General features: G+C 41.5%; 1 protein-coding gene across 1 annotated transcript in view; it reads left to right on the top strand.

The window, feature by feature from the left end:
- BEND4 (BEN domain containing 4) overlaps positions 1–15,914 on the top strand; it is a 23,073-nt gene extending 7,159 nt beyond the window's left edge. The window contains exons 3-5 of the mRNA XM_009871462.1: positions 7,906–7,997; positions 11,928–12,168; positions 15,421–15,914. Coding sequence (XP_009869764.1) covers positions 7,906–7,997; positions 11,928–12,168; positions 15,421–15,638 — 551 coding nt within the window. The 3' untranslated portion in view covers positions 15,639–15,914. The remainder of the gene's footprint in view (positions 1–7,905; positions 7,998–11,927; positions 12,169–15,420) is intronic.
- Positions 15,915–19,006: the final 3,092 nt, after the last annotated feature.

The following is a 19,006-nucleotide window of genomic DNA, read 5'->3' as shown; positions in this document are numbered from 1 at the left end:
CCCTACAAATCCTGTCTCCTTTATACTTTCAGAGCATTGCGTTTCCAAAGAGTCTACCACAGCAGCAGCACAGATAAAGCAGCCATCAAGGGTTATGATGAGCACTTTTTCATGTCCTTTTTTTTTGGTCCTTTTTTTTTGATGTTCACATTTAACCACTTCTTTGGTTTCCCTTTATGTTCTGGATGTTTTGGTCTGATCTCTGGCCTCACTCTGCTGTTCAGCTTCAAAGCGCGAAGTTACTTTAGGAAGAGAGAGCCTCAGGCGTGGTTGCCCAGTGTTTGGCATAAGAACCCCTTTGAATTTGAAAAAAACTTACAGAAGCGTGTAACTGCCGCAGGCTGGGGCTTTATTAATCTGTTCTCTCCACACTTCTGACTAAAAAACCTTGAGAATTTTTGGGGGGATCAGGTTTCTTAGCCCGCTTTGGGGAGCAGGAGCTGCTGGGAGTTTTGTGGGGAGCTGCAGTTCAGTCTGGAGAGGCTGAACTCCCTGATCTCAACTTGATTTGCATTTTGCAGGTCATTATTTGGCATTTTAGTGACACAAACTGCTGTCCCCGCTCATAGGGGGCTACTTGGTTTCCGTGTGAGTTATCGGCAATGTAAATATGTAGAGGGATTTACAGGGGAGGTCCCTGCCCTGAAGACTTTGTGGCTGAAATAGAGGACAAGAAGAGGTGCCTTCTATTAAGTAGAAGAAAAGTGAGGGAGCACAGACAAAAATAAAAGCCACAGGAGCATGTTCATTATTGCTTCAATGAGAGATACATGGCTGCCTTGTTTTATCTCTTCTCTTCTGTTGTTTAGGCAGAGGTGTACATCCCAAGGGCATATGGAAGGGGCACATTTCTTTCTTATTTCTGGAAGAAATATTTTTGCAAAAGAAAAGTAAAAGTAATGCAATGGCTTTTCAAATGCAGATTAACAGAAGTAAAATGGTTTTCCGCTACACCTGGAAGACACAACTGAGAGGGATTTTAAAAGCAACAGAGTATTTGCTATAATTTTTAATCCCTTCCCTGCTTTTGGCAGGCGAGTAGGTCAGTTTAGCCAATTTTTAACACCCTTCTGAGTGTAACGTCGATTCTTCTGATTTCTGCTGGCTCCCCTCACTACGAATGGGTGCTGGTTTTATCTTACCATCCAGTTACAAACTGGATTTTGTAAGGGCTTAACTGCTAAGACCAGTTCCTCTTTAGTAAACTCCATCTCTCTTTGCCCCTTGCTCTTTTTCCAGCTCATTGCACCCCAACAAGTTGTCTTCACAGCCCATCCATGCAGCTTTCGCTGGCTTTCAGCTACTATTGAAATAAATGAGCATGTGAGCTAAAATAATCCAAGCCATGTTATACTGCACACTTGTCCGTGTCTCAGGCAGAGAAGGCATCTCCGTGAATATTATAAGAAATTCACGCTGCCGTGTAGTTCATCAGCAGGTTCCTGATCATTTGTTACATCTTTTTGACAGTCGAGCATCAATTTAGAAATGCCCTGCAATGAACTCGTAGTGAAGCATTGCTCAAGGTCAAGTGAAGGAGGACCCGTTGCAATGCTGAGCCCATCATAACTATGAGCTGCCGGTCTCAGAGGGGTGGAAGTAGATGTACACCCTTCCCGATTCTCCCCCTCGCTCGCGGGTCTGAAGTGAATGGTCCTGAGTGCTAAGGGATTCGTCTTCTGCTGTGCGAAACACCAGGAGGAATATTAGCCAGTGCTGGCTACAGAGCACAAAATCTGACAGAATAACCAGATTTCTTACTGTTTGCTTATGGGGCTGAAGCCACTGCAGAGAGATACACAGCCGAGATGGTGGTGAGCCATCCCTTCTTCCTAGGGCTGTCTGCTGCCACTGGAAAGGTTGAAGATGTACCTTATCTACATTGGGGTTATGCCTGATTTACAGCAAACCTGAGTATCCTTTCACGTAGCGCTGTGCTTTGGCAACGTAAACAGCCCTGGTGTCAAATACCAGTAGAAGCAGTTGTGGCCCAATGACATTTATTACGAGCAAAAACAGCCCAAACCAATAACAGAGATGTTCTTTCTGTTTTTCTTCTATGGTATTTCAAAAGTTGGAAACAATTATTAGAGTCAAAGGTTAAAAAAAAGAAAAAAAGAGCTGGGAAACATGTTGTTGAAGACCCAGAAAAACTATGTGAGAGAAGTTTCATGCTGGTTACAAAAACAACCAGCTTAGAAGGGAAAGCAAAGGAACCGTTAGAAAGGTAACAAGTGGAGCAGAGAAAAAGTAAATGGTGATGAGTAAAAAGCAGAGGTTAGGATCAGTGGCAAGTTAATAATTAAGCCTGGACCACTCATGTCAAGGAGGCATTCTTTCCCTGACAAAATAAGGAAAAAATAATAACAGTATTGGACCATCATCGGGTGGAAATAGTAGGTTTTGTCAATCATACGGAACTACTCCTTGCGTATATCTGTTCCAGTACTTGTGAAAATGATGCCATGATACCAATATGATGATGGTGAGCAGTGAGAAATATTTCCCATTTCCACCGTTAACTCTGGGTGTTAGCACACATCCAGCAGCAGCTCCAGGTGGGCAATGCAACCTCAGGTGCTGCCACAGCTCCCTCCCAATGTGAGGACAACTCAAGAGCTTGTTAGTGCCAGAGTTGCCAGCATTTTTAGAAATGACAGAGAGATCCCAATTCCCACACAGGTCACAGAGAGAGTGGTTTAAGAGCAGAGTCAGGAATCTTTTCAGAGGAGAGCTACAGCACAGGCTACTGGGAGCGGTAACTGCTGAGGCGCACTGGCTTTTCATACCTGTGTGCCCATCCAATTATTACCAAAAGCATTAGGCAGCTGCTACCACAGCGTGGTTTTTTTTCAGAATTGTAAGATTTGGACAGCTCACTTGAGGAGCTAAAACAAAAATGAAGGTGGACAAGGAGGACTCTGACTATGATTTTCTTCATGTTTTGGAATATTTGGGATGCTCCAAAAGAGTGAAAGATGCAAATACTTTACGATTTATTTTTTTAAAAAAACCCCAAAATTTACATGAGGTGTCCTGAATGGTTGTAGGCTCTTTGGCCTGAGCTGAGGCAAACTAATTGCACAGCTGATGCCAGCTTCAATTAATAGAGTACTAAAAGAGAATAATGGGATTAGTACATCTTGCCAAATTATGGTTTTGGTGAGGTGCAAAGTTTGGTTGATTGAAGGTATTGCAGATATTCGAGGCATTACATAACAAAAAGTGATTAAAAAAAAATCAAATATATTTGGATTCAAGAAATTGCCATGATGCAGTTGAGTTTCTGGAGGAATTCTTTGTGAAACTGTACACAGCCCATGTTTTTAATACTTTCGTCAGTGAAAGAAAGCGTACAGTCATTGCTTACAGCTTGCAAGCGGGGCGGAGGTAGCAGTGAGTGAGGAAGATGAGAAGTGACAGGCTTGCCTGAACGCTGTGCAGCATTACCATGTGTTGAGGCACAGAGAACCACACTCTACTTAGGGAAAATGGGAAATGGATGCTGGGGAAGGCTTTTGGAGGACATGGTGGCTTTCTGGCCGAGAGTATTGATGCAGAGCATGGCCAGAAGGGCTGGCGTGGTGTTTGGATGTACAGACATGTAAGTAGGTGTAGGCACTCTGTTTTTAATGCGAGCCTTGGGAAGGTCAGAGTTAAGCTTAGTAAAGAGAAGATGGAGAAATTGCTTTATCACTAACCATAAGTGTGTAACAGGTGATGGATGTTTTCTGTTTTGTTTCCAAAGGTTTTATAAAACTCAGTCGAAGGAAAACAAAATGCAGACTTGAAATAAGGTGTATGTTTGTGAGAGTGAAATAGCACATGCTGTAACAACGAGCCAAGGGTAGAAACTGCATTGCTGGGAGGTGATGACTGGAACTGTTCTGTATTTTGCACGCTGATGCTGTCTGGTGCAAAGAGGATTTAGTCTGGGGAGGCTGTTGTGCTGGGTGACAGGTCAGACTGAGCGATCACACCCTGGCTTCTGTCACTGGCACAGTCTGTGGCTACCACACCATTCAACTATTTATTAGAAATTAGGATATTCTGCAGAGAAGGCTCTGACAAGCTACACTGAAGCAGCATTTGTTCCAGCATGCAGATGTCTAGAATAACAGCAAAGTCTTCCAACCTGGATCAATAAACAACAAAGACCTGTCACCTCTTACGTGCGTCCTGCTTAGTCACTGCTTGGCATGTTTAGGAAGACCAGCCTTCCCCAGCATGCCAAGTGCCTGGAGCACCTCCTTTAGCTCCTGCAAAGATCTCACTCTTTTTTTGCTCCCTCCAGGCCAGGTTACTTTGCCACTTCCAGTGTCTTTTCTGGCACTTCTTCCTAATGGGCAGGGAAATTACTGCCTCCCTGCAGCCAAGTGTTATTTTGACATTAGCATCTTTCCCACTGGTTACAGTAGGCGCAGATCCCCAGTTGGTGTTGTCAGTGGTAATGTAAGCCTGCAGAGAATCCGCTCATGGGGTTAGGATCTTGTTAACTCTCTAGAGACCACATCAAAGTCAAATAGAAAATAAATAAGCTAGTAGCTTTAAATGATGTTTCATCATTGGGTGCCACAGGCTCTTACAAAGGTAAGTTTGCCACAGAGTTGGGAGGAAACAGTTCTTCTTACCTCTTGGCAAAGAATATTTTCAGAGCTGTAAGAGGGACACAGAAGCAAAACCAAAAGTTTGACTCTTGGCCTTGTGCTTTCTTTAGGCTTTGTGGCTTCCCTTAGGCTCCGGTTAATACCACAGCCCAAGAAGCCTGGCTTTGCAAGCAGCATCTGGTGTTTGAAAGGCTGAGATTATTTGCACCAGCAGCAAACTGTGATGTACGATGGCTTTACAGGTCAAAAGTGCTCAAGAGTCCTCCAGTCACTGGAGTGATAACAAAATCACAGAGCTTTTGCTAGAAACATTACTGCTTTAGTGAAGATAGAAGTATTTATAAGCTTCAGCCAGCTTTTAGTACCTTCATATTTCTCACCAGTAAGGAGAAAGCATTTTATCAGCAGAGTACAGTTAAAGTAGAGTTGTACTTCATCTGCTGGGGACACAATGGGTTAAATAGTTTCCTTTTGTCTTCTCGCTTGTGTCCCATCCCTTTGGAGGAACGTAGGTAGATCTTTGGATATCCTGCAGTAAAATGACGTACTGTGGCTAAAATACCATCCTGCTGTGAGATCAGCTCCTAAAAAATTATAAATTATTGATACATAATGTCCTGTTTCCTTTCAGGCCCCACATTATTCCACATAATTGCAGGCAGTAGTACCAAGTAGGGCTGAGAGCCATCAGGTCATCACCAGGGACTTTTGTTAGTAGAGATAACCAGGAAAGCAAGCGCCAGCTTCACAGGCTGTTTTGAGCACAAGCTTCGTGGGGACCAAAGAAGTCTAAAACTTCCAGGTACTGATGATGCTTTGGCAACCGTGTCCTTGGTGAGCTTGCTCATCAGACAGGACAGGGAGGGAGCACATCGCAAGAGTCTCTGATGTCCCAAGTATCACTCAACTCTGGTCCAAGTCCAAGCATCGAGTGTCTTTCAGACAGTAGTACAACCACCCATCATAGCATAGCCCCTTCCGTCCTTACTGTCACCTCGCAGGAGGTACTGGGATCTCATGGGAGATCCTTTCACCCAGGTGGGAGGTTTTGCTGACCTTGTCACAGGGTTTTGGACACTCGAACCTTCGTGATCCTTCTGCCTCTTTTTTCAACATCTACTTAATCAGAGTGACCCGTGCATGAGCATTGCTAGTTTAATGTTCCTTTTGGACATAAGAGGCCGGTTGAGCATGGTGCTGATAACACCAAGGTCGCGGGTTTGATCCCTGTTCGGTCCCCATGTGTTGCCTGATCTAGCTGAGAGGCGTCCCTGCCCATGACAGGGAGGTTGGATTAAATGATCTCTAAGGTCCCTTCCAGCCTAGGCCGTTCTATGATTCTATGACATGCCAGACAGCAAATACACCCGGTGTAAGAAAAGGGTCTCAAAATACAATCTTATCCTTCAGCCCATCCACACAGAAAAAAAAATAAAAATCCCACATATGTTTCCTATATATAAAAACAGGCGGAGGGGAAAAGCCAAATCCTTTTTTTTGTCACACCTTCTTAAAAATATCCAGTGTACTAAAATATTACTGTTTGGTCCCCATGTGTTGCCTGATCTAGTCGAGAGGTGGCGTCCCTGCCCATGACAGGGAGGTTGAATTAAATGATCTCTAAGGTCCTTTCCAGCCTGGGCCATTCTATGATTCTATGATTACCTGTGGTTGTTTTTGATTGCTGCTATATGCTAAATAAACATCATATTACAGGAAAGCCACAGAACATGTTGGTGGCACTATAAAGCTTGGCTGCCCTTCTGACTTTTTCAGAATTGTAGTGTTTTCTGAAACCATGGAATGACACTTAAAAGTGCTTTTTTTCCTACAAAGAAAAAAGCATCCAGGCTGTCCTGCTCATGTGGCAGTATATGATACTACACTACCAAGACACTGCCCTAGTCTAGAAATAAGCAGTAAAGACACTGGAGCAATAAAACAGGTACAAGCCGCTTGAAACGCTCACTTTTCCCTAAAACACAACCTCCTATAGCAAAATGTGTTGTATCGAATGAAACAGAATTAAATACACTGGTGGGTCATCTTTACGGAGAATTCAGCATGGGGTGAAATGCCATAGGAATTTATTACTGGTATCAGGCATTTTGCGTGACCGCTGTGTGCAGGCTGCTGGGTGTAATACAGCCTAGCCCTTCGTAAAGAGTCTTGTTTTGCACGGGGTAAAGGTGTTTTGCACCCTGTCTGCCTAGACAGGGGCATAGTTGCTGTACAGTGTGAATGCAAAATACCTGTAAATCCTACCTTGAGACATTCTCAGTGATTTCAGTGCCTGCTCTCAGATTGCCAGCTTAAGACAAAGCCCAAAACACCTCATTTCTCTAGGTGTAAAGGCTCAATTCCAAGAAATAATAACAAATACTGAAAAAAAGAAGGAACACTGGCTTTTTATCTGAAGCTAAGATAATCTCTGAATATTTTGCAAAAACAACCCATATAAAACGCGAGGAGTGATGAGGTACCTTAAAAACCGATGTTTATTTAGTCTTGCGCGAGTCAGTTGTAATGTTGGGTTAATATCTGTTTAATCCTCCTACGGTGTTTCAGGCTCAGGAGAAAAGCACTGTATCTCAAAAATACTCCAGAGTTAATCAGGGATGTGGCAACATCTGCTTAAGAGAGACCCATAATTGAATCATCCCTAATTAACCTATCACCCCAGCGGAAGGGAATAGGATGTTGGTACCACTGCTGAAATGGATAAGAGTGATGGGAATGGAAAAGGGGGGAGGATTTTTAAATAAATGAAGAAATTTGCTTAACACCTAGTTTTATAACAAATTTGGGAGGAGGGAGGGAAAATAAAGTATATGAATCATTAAATCTGTTCAGTGTAGTTAATCAGACTGTAGTTTCAAAAACATTTGAGCATATTTACATGTTAATCAGTGCATGATTTAGGTGCAAGAAATGTTTTCTCCTTTGTATGGTTTGGGCTGTTTACAATATTTACACTTTTTTTTCTTACTATAATTTCTGCTGGCCTAATTTGTATTTGTAATAATTATAATTTCAAACCAGAAAAAAAAAAAACTTTTAAAAACTAGTGGGCAGAAAATAAAAGCAACGTCAAAGATCTCAACACAGGAAATACAACATCTGTCGTATAGTTATTGAATGAAATGCCTGCACAAGTCAAAATGAGAAGTATTTCCTGTTTGAAATAAACCTCACAGAAGTACAAAACAGATCCTGAAGAACACTGCTTGATGTAATATTGTTGTTCTATTTTGTGCGAGATAGCTAATATACGGTAATTGCAATTTGTTTTATGCAGTGCCCTGCCAGACTGTTTTAGATTATTTGAAGACTGTTCTTCAGCATCACAACCAGCTTCTGGTACCACAGCCAGCAGACCATCCGACTGAGGTAGTGTACAGTGAAGACAAGCTGTATCTCTTTGTGTTTGACAATTCATTGAAAACATCTAGGCAAATACATCAATAGGCCCTGGAATAATACATTTAGTTGTAAAATCTATTATTAAACTGTCACTTAGGTACGGTGATCCCCCGAATGGAGGAGACTCATTACTAGTATTATCTAGGATGACTTTACTGAGCTGCTGTGTAGCACCCTCCATCACCAGCAGCTGCACTTGCATTATTTTGGGTAATTTTTCTCTCAGCTTTTCTCAGAAGCATCCCTTTTGTGGGTAGAATTTAGGGTAGGGCTAGCCTGGTGAAAACTGGGTGATTGACAGTGACTGCTGGTTTACGACGGGGGCTGCAGCACTGACCCATCATGTGTGTGGGGACAGGCACGTACGTGTGTGCAGTTAGTGCAGCTCTAACACAGCCCCGAGATGGTTAACACTAAAATAACACGTTTCCTTCATTTTGCAGAGAGATGCAGATACAGACTTCTGCAAGTCTTTGGAGTGCTCTTGCTTTTCAGAAAGCATCCCAAACTAAATGTTGAGTGTTGACAATTTTATACTTGATACGGAGTTTGGGGATTTTTGTAATTATGATCTGTTTAAAAGTGCTGCAGAGGAAAAGCAGGAAATTTAAGTCCTTCCCCTCCCTGGAAGGTAGATGTATAGATTTATCTATCAGCTCTAGTGTAACTCATGTTAATTTTGCTCCAGTGTGTTTCTATCCAGGCTTGTAAAAATGCTTCAAATTAAATGGTTTTGTTGAGACTTTTCTAGTTAAGGTTGTCTGTATCCGAGGCTCTTGCTATGTGTATTTTTATATAGGTAGCGTATGTGTGTCACTACCCATTATTCATGCAAACAAAATCAGAAGAGGGAAGACTTAGGTCTACTCTGACCTTGCTTTGCACATAAATGATACATAGTGCAAGCCTCACGTAATCCAATTTACCTTAGTTTCACTGAAGATGCTTTACAGCAGTTTAGACTGTGCATCACTTTGCTCCCCCATTCAGATTTATCCTGTGCAAATTGATATATACGCATATATATTTATATTTATGTATATGTCATTAGCTGTTATCACTCAAATGTACTCCAAGCATTCATTTTCCTTTTTTTAATGGTCTTTTGCTTAGCTAAAATTTTCAAGCACTGTAAAAACTGACACATGGAATAGCTTGTCATGATGTGACAGAATTTTTTATTCAATTAAACACATAGATGCTAATCTTTTATTCATAAGTTTAATCATGTACAAACACAAGCATGAACGCATTTGTACTTTGGTTCTTCCTTCAGGGTCTGCTTATTTCATTTCTGGAAGGTTTTCTGTTTGTTTTAGTTTAATGACTGCTGGACACACCAAACTGCAACATATATCTACTGAGAATCTTTTGCCCAGAAGTGCTTTACTTTCAGAGAAGTAATGAAAGTGCATCTGTAGCAGGAACCCAGTAATTGTTTAACAGAGTAGCATCACAGTATATCATGCCTTTGGAGAAGAATGAAGAAAAATATCCTGAATTTCAGGGGGAATAAGAAGTATAAATTTGGGGCTGAGGAAATTACACAGAATTTTTTACCTTCTCCTCAGTTAGTAGTAATGTGAGCTCTCATGAAATTTAGATGTTGGGCCTTTCTGCATCCAATTTCCATCCGTGCAATACATTTAAACACAGAGGTAGCTTCTAGGTGAGCTTGACACTTAGCAAAGCCACATATGAACATCCATCCCTAGCACACTTGGGCGAGCCTGGAGCCTTGCCCTGTGCCATTGTGGGCTTGCTCCTGCCTGGTAGGGCTTAAAAGCAAGGCAGTGCCTACAGAGTTAGCTGCAGCTTGTACTTTGCACTGGGATCAGGAAGAAGAGCCCTTGCTTCACTACGAGTTTTTTAAAAGGACAAAAAAAAAAAAAGGTTTCAGAAATCTAAGGTAGGAGAAATAATTTGCGTTATGTAAAAGGAATGTAGAGCTAAGCTGCTGAAGAAAATAGCTACCAGCATGGGGATGAGATGGTCCTCTGTGTTACCTCTGTGGTGGAATAAGCCAAGGAAATAACAGTGTCAGCTCCCTCTGAGACAGAGTGGTCACAGTTGCTTCAGCATAAGAGTGTAATACCCCCAAAGAGCTTTCCATGCTGCTCCTCCAGCTCTTCTTCCTTTCCAGTCCCTGTACCATAGTAGAGGATGAGGAGCTGCACTGGATGGCGGATAATGTTTTTTCCATGGCATCAGTCCTCTGACATATTAGTGGCTTCCCGGGGCTGCATGTACATCGCAAAAATTAAAGCTGCTTCTTGTATCATGAGTGGAGGGGGAGGAATTGGCCCTGGCCCCTTTGCAGTGGTAGGAGGAGACAAGTGAAGTGCAACGAGAAACTGGTGACAGAGTTGAACTAGAGGAGAAGAGTCTTTCTCTTAGGGATTACAGGCTTGGATGTACAAGCTACAGGGGCAATAAAGAGTTTAGATGTTTTGCAGCAAAGGGAAGGGCCCCTCAGAAAGACAAAACCCATCTCTTTATGTTTGGGCTTCCTTTGGAGAATTTTGGATTTGCTTGTAGCCGTCTTTGCCAGCAGTTTGCACCGAGGGGAACAAGTAACAGTCACAAAGGCTCCACTCCCAGTGATGCTAACCCCACCTGGGAGGTGCTGGTACCCTAAATCACATAGATTGTCTAATGACACCCTCATCACGCTCTTCACTAAATTCAGCCTTCCATGTACTTATCAAACTTGTTAAAAAAATGAAAAGCAGTTCCTGAGGAAAAACTTCAAAGATGCTCCCAAGGATGCTATAATAAATATATGAAACGAGGCAAGGGTAGCCCTCAAAATAGTTTTTAGATACCAAAGATCTGGAAGCGAGGTGGAGAACTTTGCAACAGTTGCCCACAGGGGTGGTGTGCAGCTGGTTGCCTCTGTTGAGCATCAGATCCTTGTGTCTCCAGTTCACTGTGAGCTTCTATCTAAGCTGGAGGCTCTGTGAAGATTTTTTACTAATTGGGCTCCAGATGTACGTGTCTATTAATAAAGAGGTGTAGCTGTAAAAATGAATGAGTCTCTAGGAGGGTGTAGTTTTGGGGTTTTTGTGTACTTCAGTTATTTCAAGTATATTAACAGTACCATCGTACATTAATTGGGTAATCCTGAACTATAGCATTTTATGGGCAACAAGAATTAAACACAATTTAGGTACAATTGACTAAAGAGGCCCTATAAATGTTGTGTGGATAACAGGAATCCCCATAATTAGTCCCACAGCATTCATTTAATGCTGGAATATTGAAGCACATAAATTATGAAGGTTAAAAGCAAAATTTCTTTCCAGCTGACATGGTGGCATTTATGTAAGGCTATAATTTGAGTTAATATGGCATTCATTAATAATAATGAAGCTTTTAGTTTTCATATTTCCTTTATTTATTTTCTTTACATTTTTCACAGTAACATAACTGCTGTCAAGTTTCAGGTGTGTTCTACAGAAGTAATAAATTTATTATAAAAATAGACCAAAAGACTCACCTCTGAAGTAAACTGTCAGTGGCGATGAAGTGATCCATTTGATCACGCTCTTCAAAGACCCTTTTCTTTGCATTTTAACAGATTAAGAAGAAAGGTTATACTTAAACAGTAAACCCAGTCACTGATTCTTAACTCTTTTTAACCTGCTTGTTAAAATGGAAATTTTGAATAGCCACCTCTCAAAATGTATTCCTTGTACCTCACCAGCTCTGTGTTCTAGAAAATGGAAATGTAATTTTAAAAGTACTCAGTCTCAGTAAGAGCAATTACGCGTTCACTTGCAGGATGTGTGTCACTGTCAGTATCATAGCTAGTTAAAAAGCGTATTTTTTATTGCAACTGACGTCTTTATTTATTTGCCTTGTAAAATAAGCAACGGAAATATTTCACTTTTTCAGGGGAGCAAGCAGTTGCTGAACAACTACCCTGTCTACATCACTAGTAAACAGTGGGATGAGGCTGTAAATTCTTCCAAGAAAGATGGACGACGGCTCCTTCGCTATCTCATCAGATTTGTTTTCACAACCGATGAGCTTAAGTACTCATGCGGCCTTGGAAAAAGGAAAAGGTCAGTGCAGTCAGGAGAGACAGGTCCTGAAAGACGTCCTCTGGATCCAGTAAAAGTAACATGTCTCAGAGGTACTGCATCTTTTCGCTCAGTGTCCACCATATGTGATCTCATTTCACCACATTGCCTCTGGCTCAGTAGAAGCATTTGGCTGGCGGTTGCAGAACTAGAAGGGGTTTCACAGGCAGGTGACGAGCAGCCAGAAACCCTCCGCTTCGTTTTTTTATATACATACATATATATATATATATATATGTATGTGTGTATTATATATGTGTTGGGCTTTTTTTAATGGGAAAAGAAAACAGGGCTGCTTGTTTAAGAGAGGCGACAAATAAAAGGGCTAACACTGATATACTTGAAACAGTAAAGAAGGAAAATCAGACAGTCCTGATTATACTCTTTTATAATAATCTAACCGGGCATTAACAGCAATATATGGCAAAATTAACCAAAGGAATGTTTATAGCCTAACATGCAGTAAGCATATGGTGCTCAAGGCCACCACGCATCAAGTTAAAAGCTAAAGAGTTTCAGAATAGGGTTCAGAAATAGGGGTTCAGAAAGGGTTAAAAGCTAAAGGGTTTCAAAATAGGTCTGAACATTTGGGAGGCCAAGAACTCTACAGGTTAGTTACATACAAAGTGTATACAAACAAATTGTCAAAGATTTGACTTCTTCTTTGGAGTACTGGTGCACCATGGACTGAAAGGTTAGGGAGCACTTTCCCCTACATTTAGCCTGGAAAGGAGGGAGAGTTTCACAAGCATTTCACGACGTCAGAGACCAAGGATGTTGGACAATACAGAGAAAGGGTCCAGTCTGAGAGTTGTCTGTTGTGGCAGTTTATACTTTGGTTTCCTAAAATTGTTGAAGAGGCCTAGTACTGGGCTTTATAAGAAAACATACAGAATAGGGCTTTTTAAAACCCATTTAAAAGTGTCTGTAGTATCAGCATCTGCATTTTGTAAATGCAAATGCTTATCCTTTTTTAAATTAACTTATAGGTAATTTTATAGTATTTTGTGAGCACATACAACAGATTTCGGTTGAACTGACTTCAGTAATGGTTTACTAGTGTAAAAAGCCATATTTTGGTTAGTCAGCAAAAAACTATCTTTAGTCATCCAACTGGAGTCTAGACTGGTTCTATACATCAGACAGAACCTCTTCCCATATAGGGTAGAAGAATCCAACAAGGCCAAGTAGATAAGACTTATAGTTGAGGTACGCTGATGTAACCAGGTTATGAACTCAGATTTTACATACAGCCAAATTAGGCAAAGAGGCTCCTTTTTTTGCCGCAAAGGAACCTGTTAACCTGTTGCATGATACTCTGTCAGAGTTAATAGAGGGGCAAGTCCATTGCACACTGTGCTGCAGAGAGGTCTGGAGTGAGATTCAGGGTCTCAGAAGTTCTCCTGCAAACTGAAGGCTGAATACAAGTGTATTAACCATTTACTGAATTACTTTAAAGTTCACGTAATAGTTTATGCACAAACAGAGTGCTAATACTGTTTTCTTCCCCTTTCTTCCCCCTGCCTTCCACCAAGACTTTACTGTAAAGCCACCTGTAGATCAACTTTTGCTTATGGCCACTCTCCTTTCTGGGGTTCCTGGACATACAGAACACGCAGAGCGCTCCTTAGGAGAAAGAGAAAGGCCAATTTCCTTAATTTTCAGAAGCTTGAAGAGGAAGCCAAAACATGAGTATCTAAGGATCAGTTAAGGAAAACAGTGTAGACAGCTGTCCCTTTGGGCTTTCATGAGTAGGTGGGAACATGACAACTTCCTCTGGTGCCAAGAGCTGGCCACAGGCTCCTCCCCATCTGCAAACCAAGGTCATAAGTGTCTGACTAATTCTCAGCACATCCTATTACACCTTCCTGTCATAGCAGCGAGTACAAACTGCTGCTCTCTCTGCATTCAGAGTAGTTCAAACATCTATAAACATTTTTAATATATTCCTACAACTGACTGATGTCTGGAACCAGCTTTAAAACCAGCTTAAATTATAGCATTACTCCTTTATGTGGTAACCATTTCTATGAGAAAAACACTGGTCTGTGGAGCCCTGCGAGAACATAACTAGGTAGGAATTACTGTTGCCTGTGGATTTCCAGGGAAATGAATTTAAAAACAAGATAGCTATCACTATTGCAGACACACCGCTGGAGGAGCTATGCAAAAATCACATCCTAATTGTCCAGCAGATGAGATACCTTGCAGGCATGGGAACTCGCGTAAAAGCACAGCCTTCCCTGGTCTCGAGATGTGGTGACAGTAATGAAGTTACCTTACGCCACTTATTGTGCTGTTGGCTTGTCAACAGTAGGAAATAGAATTTTAAAATATCCTGGGACACACAATACTGCATGAGGGAATAACTAGTGTTATAGAATAAATAAGAAGTTCAGTTTCCATATGAGGTACAGTGTATCCAATATATCTAATAAGGTACCCTCACATTTAAAATCACATTTGGACATTTCAAAGTCCAAATAAACCTGTTTGAGCTACGTCTAGCAGTTAGAAACCCAGAATAGGAAAGGCACCTTCTGCAGGTTTAGCATATTGCATGTCAAAGAATCTGAGAAAGAAATTACAAAAAAAATGTAATCATCACATACAAATAGCTGTATATGGAAGCAGCAGATAAATAGCGGAATTACAGGCAGTACAACTCATTTTCTCTTGCATTGAAAACCATTGCAAGGCTCCCCAAATTAGCCCTCTCATCTCATTTAGCCGTTCCTAATGCCCATTTAGTCTCTGAGAAATAAGTGTCAGATTCAGGAGACGGAAAGATATTTCAAACAGAAAGGAGCCCCAAAGTGAAATAGTGGTGGTGACACTTTAAATCAGGTTGCGGGCTGGTGCAGCCTGCAGCTGGTGAAGCAGCCAGCAGAGGGAGAGAGATCGGTCCAGGAGAGCGATCACTTAAGGTATAAAAACGCAACAAGGTTCAAACGAAATACATCCTGATTCATGTTAACTTTTGCGTGTGTTGCACACACTGAGTCGCGACCATCACTTCGAGTTAGTTCTTTGTGTTTCCACAAGATGGGATTTAAATCTCCAGGTCCCACACATCACATAATTATCTCAGGTATAACAACATACACTGCATGTGGAGAAACACACTTGTACAGAAATAAAGTAGGTCCAAGTGGCATTATCATGGCATCCCCCATAAGGATTTACTTCTGCTTAAGTAGAGCAGTAATACCCCCTTTCTTAGTTCCCATGAGCTTTCAGTGCTTTTGGCAATAACGGATGCTGCAAAGACAAGTTGTTTTTTACCCTTGGATGTTTTCCTGCAGAGTTCATTAGGATGCATTGTACCTCCAACCCGGACTGGTGGATGCCATCTGAAGAGCAAATAAACAAGGTATTCAGCGATGCGGTAGGACACGCTCGTCAAGGGCGTGCGGTGGGGACTTTCCTTCACAATGGGAACTCATATTACGACGGGACTGACCATCCAGGGTCACAGGACGAAGTCTTCAATAGAGGCATGCAAGACGGGTCTGGCGATTGATGGCAGTGAGAAGAAAAAACCTCATACAACAGTAGCAGCCACTTAATTTAGGAGAGACTATTTGTTAAACACACTTAACCCTGCTGTCATTTAAGAGTCCAAAGCATGTTTGAATACATACTGCATACATTTCAGCTTCTCTATCCTACCATGCCCCAGTTAACACAGAAATCCATTTTGAGATCTGCTCTGTGGGACTTCTCAGTGCCTATTATTTGCAAATCCTTCATGGCACCCTGAAAAGGAAATTGCAATTCATTTCACTTAGTTCTAGAGGAAAGGTCATTTAAAAATGAAAAAAATGCACAAAGAAACAGCAGCTACTATCTTGTCTGCCTATTGATAACAAGCCCAGGTCTGGACCCGGAACAGCTGGGTACTATTTGCTTTCCCTGAGTAGGAGATGCAAGAACAAGTCTGCACGCTTATAACAAAGAAAGAAGTGGCCTCCCATTTCCTAACAGAAAATAGCATAATTATAAATGTTACCTTGAAGTACTGAACAAGATGGAAAATACAGGGACTTCCTTTAGCCAACTCTGCCAGGAAATTAAGCTTCCCAGGTAAACAGCAGCACTCGTCAACAGCAGAATCCTTCAAAGACCCAGAACAATAACAGGCACTTTAATAGATAAAAATTGCTTTGTATATCAGATAGGCACTATATTCATCTAGATTCCTAGGGTATTAGAGTTGATCATGACAGTTTTCATTAAAACAAGATTGCTAAAAACAAATTGCCATTTCAGAAGACACGTTTTGCTTTGTATGCTCCTATTCTTCAGCCGTATTATGTAGCTTTAGAGGCTTTAAATTGCCTTTTCTTGGGTTTGCTTTCATCTGTATTTTATATCCATTTCTTGAAATAGATGAGGCAATGTGCTGGTCTTAACAGTCAAATGCTCGGTGTTGCTTTCAGGGCCAGGCTGGGTAAGAAGAGCCTAGTTTAACCTGCTGTTTTAAGTAAACATGGGATCCAGACTAGCTAAGAGCAGTAATAAAAGAGCTGTGCTAGAGCAGAATTCACAACAGTGCACAACGTTGGAAGCAGATACCAACTTTAAAAAACAAATAAATCAGTCCCCTGAAAATCTTTAATTTTAAAGGCTTAGGAGCCTGTTGTCGCTCCAGAAATACACAATGCCAAAGAAACGATACCCTTTCTGCATGCCTTTGGTTGCTCAGGCCCATGGTGGCATCCTTCACAGCCTGAACCACCTCTCCTTGAGGCAACACTTCCCCACTGGCAGGTACAGGGAACTGGTTTTGGGGAAAGAAAGTTCACTTTGCTTTTGACCATCCTTAGTGCTACCTCATCAGCGTTGACTCTCCTGAATGCTTATCTCATACTCCCCAGCTTTTCTAACTGCCTTGTGTGAGCCACGAAAGAAGCTACTAACTGCTCCTCTTACCCTTTTCCTCTCCTCCCCAACCTTCTCCCTGTGCTCTGGGCAGGGCAGGAGGCACCCAAGGCTCTTCCTCAAAGATCAGGAAGGGACCTCTGGGGTGAAGTGTTCCTTTAGCTCCAGCCTGACTGCAGATGGAGGGCTGAGGCGATCTCTCAAAGGTCATCATGCCCCCATGACAGCTTCTTTCCACCATCTGCCTCCTTTCTGCCTGTGGTTGTGACCGGGTCTCTCATGGCTGGCCCACCAGGTGTCTCAAGACATGGTCTCCACCATGCACAGGTGTAGGCGGGGCACGCTTTACACCCTTAAACATCCAATACCTCTCAGTTCATTTTAATTTTGGTGATTTTTAAAAGGAGGTTGAAAGGCACTCACTTGCCCCAGAATAACTCATTTATTTGCCAGCAGTGAATGAGCAGTTTGGCCACGCCGGGCCTCACCAAGTCAAGGGGTTTGGGACAGCATCCCTTAGTATGGGCAGGAGGTGACCTTCTTAGAGTGGACAACAGTGCGTGATGGCCTATGGAGGAGAAACTCGGTGTATAGAAATGTCACGGTACAGCTATCCTATAGTAGCTTTTCAGTGTTGAACTTACACGTTTTTTAAAAGAACTATAATAGAAGATGTTACATTGCTCAGATGGTGTAAGTCTTGCTGGTCTGTGTTTAATGTGGTGACACTTGCCAGAACCTACTTGGTAAAACATGTCAGAATGTGTGAGTCAACATTATACTGTAAATTTGTCCACAGCAATATGTATCATGCTGTATTTTTGTAAACATTGTGATAGTTTCCTTTCAATTGTTTAATTGTAAGAGGTTAAAAATAGGAACGCTTCATTTTTAACAGTCACAGAACAGAATTACTGGACTGGACAGACCTCTCACTTGATAACCTGAACATTTGCTGAAATAACTAGTAAGCCTAGCTTTATTTTTAATGTAAAAATGTAGCCAGCGTCCTGGAAGCACTCACGATCCGCTGCTTTCATATTGTGCAAAATAACCAATGTATAGTTTCATCATGAAAGCCACTTTAGCACTAGGAGTGGCTTTGCAGGTTCGGACCTTTCTTTACAAACAAAATTTTGCCCTCAGTTACTTGCGTGCACTGGCCAGTGACATGAATCCTAGTCACAGACAGGCATTAGCAGACACCAGTTCATCTTTTCTTTGTTCATGTTTGGTTCTAAAATAACAGAGTACAACAACTTTTTGTAGCTTTTAATTTTCAGTTGCCATCATGGCCACTTTACTCTTGACCCACTCATTTCATTTAAAAGAAACAAACAAAAAAAACAACAAAAAAACCACAAAACCCCAAACCTTTCACAACAGCTTATTCCAGTTAATTTGCTCATGAGGCATAATAAATTTATATGCATCTAAGTGTCTAAACATCCACAAGATACTAGGTATAATAGCATGGGACCTGAAATAATAGATAGCACATAAGCCTTGCAGAGCGAGATACAAAGCACACTGCCTAACTGCGGGTAAGTCAGCACATCCCTTCCCAGCTCTGAATGTAGACAGCAGGCTTGAGACAGAAGGAAGCTGCTATCTATCATGTCACTCCAGAAAGTCCCAGGAGAATAGAGATTCTTGTCTTATCCTTCCACGCTCTTTAATCTTACTGTCATTTATGTATCTGCCTTCTCTCAAACTTTGTGTAGCAGTACCGCACGCCCATCTGTGCCAACATGCCTTCGCTATATTTTCTATGACAAATATTTGTGGAGAAACTGTGATTAAAAAACCATTAATCCTGATATTTTTATTGTTATGGTGTAGTTAATTCTATGAATACTTTCTAATGATGATTGTACTGTGTAGGGTAAGTACAGGTTAGGGATAGACCTTTATCATATATTGTACAAAAAAAAAGTGCATAGTGTAATATAGACTAGTAAGGTTTTTGTGACAATTTCTATAGGATGTGTGAATTGTTTTCTATGT

The sequence above is a fragment of the Apaloderma vittatum genome, unplaced genomic scaffold, assembly GCF_000703405.1.
Source record: "Apaloderma vittatum isolate BGI_N311 unplaced genomic scaffold, ASM70340v1 scaffold9280, whole genome shotgun sequence".
NCBI lineage: Eukaryota > Metazoa > Chordata > Aves > Trogoniformes > Trogonidae > Apaloderma > Apaloderma vittatum.
This window is presented reverse-complemented; position numbering and strand designations above follow the sequence as displayed.